The sequence below is a fragment of the Podarcis melisellensis genome (genome assembly GCF_964234715.1).
Source record: "Podarcis melisellensis genome assembly, chromosome: 12".
In the NCBI taxonomy this organism is placed as follows: domain Eukaryota; kingdom Metazoa; phylum Chordata; class Lepidosauria; order Squamata; family Lacertidae; genus Podarcis; species Podarcis melisellensis.
The window spans coordinates 59,360,442-59,372,378 of NC_138544.1; the positions used below are offsets into that span (position 1 = coordinate 59,360,442).

Sequence of the window (11,937 nt, forward strand, 5' to 3'; positions counted from 1 at the left end):
ATGTTTACTCAGAAGTAAGTCCCACTGAGTTCAATAGGACTGGCCATGGGGCTGCCCTACAAATACCAGACAGGTGGGCAATTAAGGGGTCTGAGGAACAAAGAAGTGGAATGAGGGATGCAGGACAGATTTGATCCAGCTTCCTTTCAAAGGTGGAAATAGTAAATTTCCACTTTCCAAAGCAAAATGAAACAGCCAATATCTAAAATCCTCCCTTTGTGGAATCTCGCGACGCAGTTCTCTAGCTGGAGTTCACAAGGATGCATACTGTATAACCGTGAAAATGACATGCAAAGGTGCATTTTATTAGGAACAGTGTCTTGCAAAAGTATGTATGTATGTAATTTACAAAGGTGTTTGTTAGGAGAAACTGACACAAAAATATGGCTAAACTTTCATAATGGTTCAAAAATAAAAATAATGCATTTCCAGAGAGTTTAAGACAGGAAACATGAGAAACTGAGAGAACAGAAGTGGACTGATGTATCCACTCATACGTGCGGTTTAGGAAACAGCAGACAATTATGTTATTATTTTCATAAAATTCCTTTACCTCTTGATTGTAGAAAACCTCAAAGCAATTTGCAAAATGAATAAAACAACAGGATTATGATTAATAACAATGAAAACATCCACAAATTAAAACCAGCGACAAACTACAAACTTATCAGTATTCTAAATATGTGAGTAGCCTTGTCTAAACAAAAATGTTTTTTGCAGGCAGCAAAAAAAGCAAAGTTGCCTGCCTGATGTCGATATGCAGGGAGTGTTGGTGCCGCCACACCGAAAGAACCATTTCTGACCAATGCAGAACAAATATTATGTGGCACCTGTAACTGTGCCCATTCTGCCAATCGAAGCATCCAGAGACCACATGTGGGGTCAGGCGATCTCAGGGCTAAACTGCTCCCAAACTGTTAAGGACTTAATATCCTGAGAGCAACCCCTTGAACTTGGCCTGGCAGCAAATCGGCCCAGGTGTCCAAGGCTGACAAGCACCCTCTCCTGTCAACAATGGTGGCATCCTGCACTCATTGCAACTTCCAGATAAGGCACAAGGGAAGCCTCACATATTTTAGAAAGAAATGAAACACTGTGAACTAGAGGATATAAGAGCAGCCTTCAATTCTTTCCCCTTCCCCCTTCTTTCCCTTTTTCTGTGCAGGGCCTAGATCCGTCCCCGTGAAGGATCTGCCAGAGCTTTTCCATCAGCAGCTTGGAGGCCTCCTCCTCCTCTTCTCCAGCTGCCTTGTTATTCAAAGCAAAGTAGCGATTCCCACATTTCTTAACCAGTTTCAGGAGCGCCTTGTTTTCGGACTTCTCCACATATTCCTCCAAGGATTCACCTTTCAAATCCTCTTTGTGGGTGAACAAGACAAGCATGCGCTTCCCAAACTTCTTCCTAAACACCTTCTTTACCTTTTCAGCAGTTTTCTTGTCTTCTGGAGTGAAACGGCCCACGGTGATCACAAAGACCAGAACGTAAGGACTGGACTTGCAGAGTTTTTTGATCTCTCGCTTGTGCTGTTTGAGAGATTTTGAACTAGAGACAGCGGGCGTGTCAATCACAGAAAACTTCTGGCCCTTAAATTCTCCACTCTCCTTCTGGACGTTCTGAGTTGTTGGCTTAGCTGAAAATGCCGAGTGAAATTTCTCCCGTCCGAGGAGGGTGTTCCCTGTGGCACTTTTCCCCACACCGGCCTTGCCAAGAAGGACGATACACAGTTTTGATTCTTCCTTGTCCCCTGTGAATTAGAAAGATCATGTCAGAGCAGTGCTCTTCAACTTTTTCGAGCCCACGGCTCCCTTGACCAACCACATTCTTTCATTGGTTCCCCTGGGGATCTGTTACACATAAGGAGGCAGTGGCGTAGCGTGGGGGGTGCAGGGGGGGCCGGCCGCACCGGGCGCAACATCTGGGGGTTAGGGTTAGGGGGCGCAAATCCACGGGTTGGGGGGCGCAAATCCACGGGTTAGGGGGCGCAAATTACTTGCCTTGCCCCGGGTGCTGACAACCCACGCTACGCCACTGTAAGGAGGGGAGTCCCCCCTTCCTACCCGTCCCTTTTCTTTTTTCTTTTTTAAAAAAATCTAAATTAATTTTACATTTATGATTTGACATTCAAACTTAGAATACAATAATGAAATATTGAATTCTCTGAATTCTCCGACCTCCCTCCTCCCCTCCGTGGAGTCCACAAACAACATTTTCTTCTGCATCTCATACCGTTCCCTATTTATCTATATAACTCGAATTTTAACCATAGTCTTTTTCACATTGCAAGTGTTATTGTAGTCCTGCTAATGTTTTCAATTGTTTACAGTGTTCTTTCAGGTACTGTGGTACCTCAGGATGAGAACAGAAATTGTTCTCCCGCGGCGCGGCAGTGGCAGGAGGCCCCATTAGCTAAAGTGGTGCTTCAGGTTAAGAACAGTTTCAGGTTAAGTACGGACCTCCAGAATGAATTCAGTACTTAAACCGAGGTACCACTGTATATGGAATGAACACACACACAAACATATTTTGAGGAGCAAAAAAGAGGACACATTTGCTGACTTCTACTGGAAAAAGATGGGGGAAAGGTGGTGCTGTGGGTTAAACCACTGAGCCTAGGACTTGCCGATCAGAAGGTCGGCGGTTTGAATCCCCGTGACGGGGTGAGCTCCTGTTGCTCAGCCCCTGCTCCTTCCAACCTGGCAGTTTGAAAGCACGTCAAAGTGCAAGTAGATAAATAGGTACCACTCCGGCGGGAAGGTAAAAGGTGTTTCCGTGTGCTGCTCTGGTTCGCCAGAAGTGGCTTAGTCATGCTGGCCACATTACCCGGAAGCTGTACGCCGGCTCCCTCGGCCAATAAAACGAGATGAGCGCCGCAACCCCAGAGTCGGCCATGACTGGACCTAACGGTCAGGGGTCCCTTTACTGGAAAAAGAGGACACATGGCAGCCCTCTATGATATTCCCTATCCTGTGCAGCAGGATGTTAAACTCAATGGGGGAACACTTACCAGAATCTTGTACGTTGTCTTCTTTCTGACGGGATCTGGACCACCACTTCTGCCGCTGGAATGTTTGTTGCAACATAACAGGTTAGATACAAACAGCCTTCGGTCAGCAAACCCAACGCCCCGGGACACGGGTCCTCAAAAGTGCAAACTTGAGAGAGGATTATTGTAAATTTGTGGGGCCTGTGTTCCTTGGGGGAGAGGGTAGTTAAAAGGTGTCAGGAACTGGGGTTATTGACAGGAGTGGGTGATGGGCTCATGTTTCTACATGCCAAACACTCCTACTTTGTGACCTATTAGTGATGTATCTGGAAATGTATTATGGGAAGGGGCAGAAGGTCTTAAAAGTTCACGTAGCCCCAAGCTCAGGGTTCCTATTCTCCATGTGTTTGAACCTTGTTGCAACAAATAAAGATCAAGTTTACTGGTCACTGTTTTGCTTATTTAACTTGGCTAGAGACTCCTCCTCCTGCTGGCCAGAGGGATCCGCGGGGAGTGGCACCCCGACGAGCCAGGCAGCGGAGTAAGTCCTCACCCTAGGATTTTTCCTTATCGCTGAAGTGACAATGGACAAAAACACCCCCTCTATTAGCATCACAAGGACCAAACTGGGACTGCAAAAGCTACTTCCTCTGTCCTGAGAGAAAGCTGGGAGGAGAGCTGGACTCTTTTAGCCGGCCAGGATCCGGATATCTCCTAAATGGCTCCTTTGTTCCCACTTACCTTGGTGGATCCTGACTGCTTTGCCATATCTCGCTGCCACTGACTCACCCGCCCCGGTCTCTTCTCCCTGCAAATGACAGAGTTACGGCTGTACGAACGATTGCAAGCTACTTTCTGTGGCAGACTTTTATTTTTGCAGTCCATACATTTTTATTTTTATTTTAAATCCCAGTAAAATCCCACTTATTTCTTTATTTCCACTGATGTGCAGATTTACAGAAGGAAAGCCACCAGCATGACACACATGAAGAGGAAATGTTTTACAAATTCAAAAGACCACACACCCATTAAAGGGATACCAATCCAGACATTTCTACAATTGTGCAGTTGGTTGCCATGAAATATATGTATATTCTGGGCAGAGTTGTGGCCCTCAAAATAGGTTCTGAGGCCAAGCCCTGCCTCAAATCAGTTCTCCCAGTTTCTCATTTTGACAAATACAGCTCTCTAAATTTGTGCAGCAATCTGCATTAAAAAATAAAACAAACCTCATGCAAATTCACCAGCATTTAGTGCAAATCTCTCCTAAAAAACATTTTTGTATGTACACATTCTTGCAAGCAATTTCCCCCAACATAATGCATGGATTTTTTATTTTGTTTTTAAAGTAATATGTGTATTTTATTCCACACTTCCCCCTGCTTTTTGCATTTTCATATACATTGTTTGGCTGGAGAAGTGCATCACAAAATTCAGGAAAGTGTGAATCGCGAAGGTTGGCTGTGTTTCAGTTTCCATCTTATTTCAGAAAGTGCAAATTATGTAGGCTCAATTTTAACTGTGAACTAAATTCCTCTCCTGTCCCTATTCTCACATAAAGTCCCCTCAACAAGGCATCATCAACCCTCATCTTTTCCCGGGCAAACATTTCGTGAGCCAGGTTTCATCCTGTCGTCATGCAAACACCCCCTGGGATGGCTACAGCCAGCAGATTCCGAATGCATATTTTGATTTCTTCATGCAGAAATGCTTTGCCTTTGAGTTTCAGTCCTAAACATACCACTGGGCTCAGTTCTGCACCATGAAAAAACTAATTGGTTTGGACTCCTTTGCCTGCCCTCCGCCACTTCACCTGCAGCTTCCTTCACTTCCTCCTACCTTTTTGAGATCACAAGAATTCTCTCTTCATCAGTGGATTTTTCCTATTTCTGCTCTGTATGCTGCTCCTTCCTCCGCTCTCCCTGAAATCGTTCAGCTTGTGAGACGAACGTTCGCTCGGAGCTGAAAATGAAAGTTCACGGGGAGGAATAAATTCAGTTTCCTGAAGCAGAGCAGGGGACGCCCCCTGGCTGTCCGAGACAGCAGCAGGTTGGAAGGGAAAAGACGTTGCAAGCAACTCCGGGGGGAGAGGGAGACTGCAAGTGGCAGAGAGCCCAATCCTGCACATGCATTCTCGAAAGCCAACCCCACGGAGTCCATGGAGCTCCAGTCATGGCACGTGGACAGAGAAATGAGACAGAAAAGTTTCCCTCTCTCATTAGAACTTGTGTCCAGGGCTGGATTGAGATTTGATGAGGCCCTCAGCTCTTGAAGGTAATGGGGCCCTTTCTATGTCCAACTGTCCTTTGTCAACAACAAATTGTCGCTGGTTTTTGTGTGTTGAATATATGCTATATGGTCATTTATGGACGTCATAAGTATCTCAAGCCATTCGCACATCACAAAATATGCATTATATCAAAGTAATTGTTTTTTATGTTCTATGTTGAAAATGAGAAGTGACACGGGTGGCGCTGTGGTCTAAACCACAGAGCTTAGGGCTTGCCAATCAGAAGGTCGGCAGTTTGAATCCCCGCGATGAGGTGAGCTCCTGTTGCCCGGTCCCTGTTCCTGCTCACCTAGCAGTTCGAAAGCACGTCAAAGTGCAAGTAGATAAATAGGTACCATTCTGGCGGGAAGGTAAACTGTGTTTCCATGCACTGCTCTGGTTTGCCAGAAGCGGCTTCATCATGCTGGCCACATGACCCGGAAGCTGTACGCCAGCTCCCTCGGCCAGTACAGAGCCAGTGTGGTGTAGTGATTAAGAGCAGTGGACTCGTAATCTGGGGAACCGGGTTCGCGTCTCCACTCCTCCACATGCAGCTGCTGGGTGACCTTGGGCTAGTCACACTTTTTTGAAGTCTCTCAGCCCCACTCACTTCACAGAGTGTTTGTTGTGGGGGACGAAGGGAAAGGAGAATGTTAGCCGCTTTGAGACTCCTTAGGGTAGTGATAAAGTGGGATATCAAATCCAAACTCTTCTTCTTCTTCTTCTTCTTCTTCTTCTTCAGTAAAGCGAGATGAGCGCCACAACCCCAGAATCAGTCACGACTGGACCTAATGGTCAGGGGTCCCTTTACCTTTATTTAGGAAATTTTCCCCCCTTTACATTTTTTAGGGGACCCCAAGAGAATGGGGCCCTAACCTATAGCTTCTTCAGCTTCTACGTAAATCCAGCACTGCTTGTGGACATTCCCATTTGCAAAATGCTCTCCAAACTGCAGGAGCTGAGCTACTTTCCAGAGAGTAACTGCTTTGCTGCTTCAGAACTGATAAGCCATTTCTTATCTCATGTCTGTCAAACAGACTTGCAGGAGAGGCTTTTCTCAGGAGAAAGCTGCTCTTTCTCCTCTGTCACTTTAAAAGCAAGGCAGAATGAAATGCTTTTTGTTTTTTTAAGGAATATTTCTGTATTTTATGGCTTAAGGTTAGAATCATAGAATTGATCCTGAGATGATCCCAAGCATCATCTAGTTTAACCCTCTGCAATGCAGGAATCTGCAAGTTGCCGTAAGGGTATTGAATTTATGACTTTGGCGCTATGAGCACCATGTTGGTTTGTCATCAGGAGAATTTAGAGAGGGGAAATTTTGTGTAGGCAAGGGGTTAAACACTGCCTTCTCTGTCTTCTGAATACCCCCCCTCCCCAAACCATTTTTCTTCGTCTTTTCAAAATTTCCTTATGGACACTCATTCATGCTTGTTTGAGACTCAGTCAGTGGTCGGCGTCACACGTTGAAAGAACAGTAAAAGCACATGACTTCCTTCCAGGAATCCTGGGAACTGTAGTTCACCTCCTAGAGAGCAACAATCCCAGAAACCCTTCGCAAACTCCAGTTCCCAGAATTCTGTGGGAAATCATGCAGCTTAAATGTAGAGTGTGCAGTCAGCCCCAATCACCTATTTGTTGAGTGGGAATAATTATAGTTTGCCACCCAGATCAGAATCCTTCCAATTAACAAGTGGGGATTTTGATCTGTACTTGCGAGGGTACGGCAATATCTGGTTTTCATCATTGCAATGACATTTATATACCACAATGTCTGAAATAAGGATGGAGCTATAGAGGTGAACAGATACCTGGTTTTCAACATGGCCATATATCACTAGCTAAACACCATAATATACCGATATAGCACAACATCTGAAATATGGATGGAGCTGTGTAGAGGCACTGACTGGCTTCAGGGTTTTCCCCACATTGTGATTTCTGCATAGCACACACACATCATGATTTGCAATATATTGCCTGCTCAAATATTATGAAACCATTATCACAATAGTACTGACTTTGATAAGGTTCATACATGTGAAGTTGTTTTCCTTGTTTGCATGTGTGGAACAGTTTTATATGTGCTTCTATTGTTATGTTTGTCCTGTTCAATTGGTTTGACGTGTGATTCAGAAATGGAATGAACTGATGCAATCCATCATCAATCAATCAAATCTTGATTACGGCCATAGACGAGAATAAGTAGGGTGGGGTGCAATCATTTAGAATTTGTAAAACGTTTTGGAAAGCTAAAAAGTATTAAAACAGAAGGTATATCTAAAAGACTCTAAGAATCTAAAAGAAACTAAACAGATGTGGAGGAACATAAAATATTAGTATATAAAAGTCTACAACTATCAGTTTAGAGAGCACTATGATGTGAATGTTCATTAAATCGTGTTTGTGGCAAGGTAATCATCCGATAGATCTTGAGCGCTGCTGTGCAGAACCTGGCAATGTCGTATGTTGTAGCAGGGTTGGGATCTATAAAATTGTCCTGTGCACCTTGGGGTACTTATGGCGTAATGGGGAGAGGAGGCTAACCCAAATGTCTCTATAGTATAGGCACTGGAGAAGCACATGCTCTATTGTTCCTGTTTGTCCAGAGTCACAGGGGCATTGCAACTGATACAGTGGCAAATAAAATACTAAGCACGCGATTATTATGACATTGCACCCAGACAATCTGGTTTGCTTATTAGTTTATTAGGAAATTCGTTTGTTTTTCTCCTGGCAGCTCAAAGGAAGTTGGTGGGCTGGCTTTAAAAATCCCCAGCTTTGCTAATGGGGAGATATCGAGAGAAACGATTATAAAGAAAAAAGTAAAGCCCTGCACCACACACACATATGACGAGAAATATTTTTATGTAGCTGACACCCTTGCGAGCTTTCCCTTCCCCCTCTCCCTTGGCCCTTTTCCTGCAGATGTAAGATCCAAGCGCTGCCTCCATGATGGACGTCTCCAGGTATGGCCTTGCATTCCCCTGGACCATCTCCAGGACCATCTCCATCAGCTCGGAGACCTGGTCCTCCCGTTCTCCTAATGCCGCCCTGTTATTAAAAGCGCAGAAGCGCCCCCCGCACTCTTGGACCAGCTTCCGGACAGCCTCGTTATCTGACTCCATCACGTAATCCCGCAAGGAATTGCCTTCTAAGGCTTCTTTGCGGGTGAACAAGATGATGGTGTGCTTCATGGCCTCCGTCCCAAACATCTCCTGGACTCGCTGGGCTGCCTCCTCGTCCTCCGCGGTGAAACGGCCCACTTGGGTCACAAACACGAGCGCATGAGGGCCAGGATGAGAGAGGTCAAGGCAGCGCTTGGTCTCCTGGTCCAGCCTTTCATCGTAATCTCCGGTGCCCAAAATATCCGCTGTGTCAATCACCGACACAGGATGGCCCCTCCAAGTGCAGGACGCCTTTTGGCAGGACAAGGTGGTTGTTCTGGCCTGAAGTTTCGAATCAAAGAGCTTCTGGCCAAGGATGGTGTTTCCTGTGGCGCTTTTGCCGCCTCCAGTCTTGCCCACAAGGACGATCCTCAGTTCCCTCCTATTTCCTGTGGGTTTTGAAAGACAGCAAAGAGCTGGTCAGCAAAAATATCAGAGCAACCACTTCTGGTGGGATCCCTCTTAATATGTGATCGTTGAGAATTATATTGTTTTTTGATCCTCAGAGAAACTGAATGCATATGTAAAGTGTAAGGTAAAGGTAAAGGGACCCCTGACCATTAGGTCCAGTCATGACCGACTCTGGGGTTGCGGCGCTCATCTCGCTTTACTGGCCGAGAGAGCCAGCATTTGTCCGCAGACAGCTTCCGGGTCATGTGGCCAGCATGACTAAGCTGCTTCTGGCAAACCAGAGCAGCACACGGAAACCGCCGACCTTCTAATCGGCAAGTTCACAGCGCCACCCGCGTCCCTTATGTAAAACACACACATGTATAAATAAAAACAGAAGAAGAACAGATTAGGAAACATTTATGTACACCTGATAAATTCAACAGTGTAAATAAGTTTAGATGGATGCAATAATGGAATTCTGAATGGTTTAGTTTTTTGTAAAATATGCAGGGATTTATGATATGCATCTTGTATTTGAACAAGCGCTAGTTCCTTTTCCCAGCTGTGGTCAGTGCAGGCAAGAATGAGCCAGGCGAACCAGTGGCCTGATGCAGCCGAGGGCATCTTTCTAGGTTCCTGCAGATGTGCGTCAGGATGGCATCCCAGCCAGGCACCTCCCAGCTCCCCAAATCCCAAAATATTATACATTGGTATAACAATATTTTTTTTCTGCAAATAAATAAAATAAATGTCATTGGGGGTGCCATGAAAAGCTCCTGTGAAATAGATCTGGAATAACCCACCCCACCCCAAGCAGTCAATCTGCCTCTGGGTCACTTCCTTACCTCCTCTGGTCCAGTCCATCTTCCCCTGAAAAAAATGGCAAGAAATCAAGATGATATTCTCAGGCAGCCTTCCATCTGCAAACCCAGCACCCCACCCCTAGTTCAGACATGTGGTATCTCAAAAGAGAAACAGCACATTTCAGACATAAAAATGTTCAGAATATTTTGCAAGCAATGAGAAAGGAAATGCCCACTGAACTGTGCCCAAACGCTGTGGCTCTTTCCTCAGGTGGCACTTCAACAGAATTCAATTAAAAACGTAATAATTATAATTAATTTCAACTATTATTTTCACGTATTGCAAGCAGAAGAACACCCCCCTCACCCTGAAGAGAGCGCCTGGCAAACACCAGTTTAAACATATAAGGCTTTATATGACTGTATCAGAAGGTTCTTAACATTTGCTGTTTTATTATGTGTTTAGATCTGTTGGTAGCTGCCCAGAGTAGCTGGGGCAACCCAGTCAGAAGTGTGGGGTTCAAATAATAAAATTTATATTCTGGTGGAGTGTTTGCTTAATTTATTCATTTCATAAAAATATGCACCCCTTGATTGTAAAAAAAAGAGAAGAACCTCAAAGCATTTTGCCAAAAGATAAAATCACCATTAAGAAGAATTAACAATGACTTAAAAGCTGAGTTAAAAAGTTAAAATGACAAGACCTAAGAACAGATTAAAAGCCTCGCCAGCTTTCTAAGCATCTGAATAGGCTTGTCTAAACAAGATTAACAGGCCTCCCAAGTGTCTCTATGTTCCAGGGACAGTCCCAGATTTACACAAGCCCCTCTGGTTTCAGATTTGATCCCAGAACATCCCGCTTTTCCTTAGAATAATAGAAACATAGAATTGGGGAGTTGGAAGGGACCCCGAGAGTCATCTAGTCCAACCCCCTGCAAGGCAGGAATATCCAGCTGCCCCAAACAGGGATCAAGCCTGCAACCTTGGCTCTAACCAACAGAGACATCCAGGTTCAGGATGTCAGAGAAATGTTGGAGGGCCTGGAGTTACGGAGCCCACGAGCCAAGGAGATAAGTAACCAGACAACCTTTGGAGGACATCTGGATAGGGAAGCTGTTTAATGTTCGGTTATGCTTTTATATACACGGTGGAAGCCTCCCTGAGTGTCTGGGGCCACCTAGTTAGATGGGTACAAATAATACAACTATTAATATTATTATGGAACAGGAGGTCCCTATTTTCATCGGGAAAACGTTGGGGAGGGTAAGGAATAATTTCAGCAAGCGCCAGAAGGAGTACAGTGTCCCTGAGAAACACAACCCTGCAACTGCCCTGTTCCTGTTTGTTGTGGAGGAGAAGCCCCAGTTCGGGCGCACTCTTAAGCCACACTCGGTCGATCAGCCTTTAAGGATCCTCCACAGGGATCCTTCCTTGCCTTCTGTTGCAACAGGCTAAACACAGCTGCTGCCTCCCTAGGAAGCTTGAGGGCAGGGGCCCAGCCTGGTATGTCTGGACATATTGAAGGGAGCTGCTTCTGAGCGAGGAAGGTGCGCCCAGGAGCGCGGAGAGGCTACCCAGGGCTGGAAGCAGGACAAGGGGCGTCTCCCGGGTCCTCTTGCAGCAGGGGCTCCCTTTGCAGATCCTTCTCTCCCCCCTTCTCTCCACCACTCGGCCCTTCCCAGATGGCAGACCTCACCTCCTCAGCTGCTTCTGCAGATCCTTCCTCGGCCCGCGTCGTCTTCCACGCCGGTTTGAGTTTCCCTGCAGCGAACGGGAGCGAGAGACGAGCTGCTTCTCCGAAGGGAAAATGAAAGTAGCAGCTGAATTAGGTCCTCTTCTGCTTGGAAGGAGCAGGACAAGAATTCCCCCCAGTGGCTGCCTGGAGAACCAGCAGCTGGTTTGGGCGATGGGTGGCACCTTCTGGCACTTTTCAGCTTAGAGAAAAGGCGAGCGCCCGAGAGGGTCGCAGAGTCAGAGAACTAAAGAGTTGGAAGGGGCCCGAGGGTCATCTAGTCCAGCCCCCCTGCAATGCAGGAATATGCAGCTGCCCCATTGAACTTGCAACCTTGACATCATCAGCACCATATTATACTGAGAAGTGCACAGAATGATGCCTGGCAGGGGCTGAGGGGGACGAGTCTCCTAATATTCAGGGTGTTCTCACAAAGTGTAATGCTGGTGGTCAACAAAAGAGGTTTAAAGAGAGTCTCAAGGCAAATCTTTAAAAATGTAGTATAAACACCGACAACTGGGAAACACTGGCCTGCGAGAGCTCCAGTTGGAGAACAGCCTTGACCAAAGGTGTCCTGGGCTTTGAAGAC

General features: G+C 45.9%; 1 protein-coding gene across 2 annotated transcripts; it reads right to left on the reverse strand.

Annotated features, from left to right (window-relative positions):
• Positions 1-284: 284 nt before the first annotated feature.
• Positions 285-11,472, reverse strand: LOC309353313 (GTPase IMAP family member 2-like). Of its 2 annotated transcripts, XM_081882712.1 has the most exons (6): positions 11,313-11,469; positions 9,659-9,683; positions 4,814-4,946; positions 3,726-3,783; positions 3,006-3,060; positions 285-1,745 (listed from the first exon to the last, which is right to left on the reverse strand). In XM_081882712.1, the coding sequence occupies exons 4-6, from the start codon at positions 3,750-3,752 to the stop codon at positions 1,123-1,125; spliced, it is 705 nt and encodes a 234-aa protein (XP_081738838.1). In that variant the 5' UTR covers positions 3,753-3,783; positions 4,814-4,946; positions 9,659-9,683; positions 11,313-11,469; the 3' UTR covers positions 285-1,122. The 2 variants fall into 2 exon arrangements, with proteins under 2 accessions (XP_081738838.1, XP_081738837.1); XM_081882711.1 differs by lacking the exons at positions 285-1,745; positions 3,006-3,060; positions 3,726-3,783; positions 4,814-4,946 and adding an exon at positions 7,942-8,809 and having other exon boundaries at positions 11,313-11,472.
• Between the last annotated feature and the right edge of the window lie 465 nt (positions 11,473-11,937).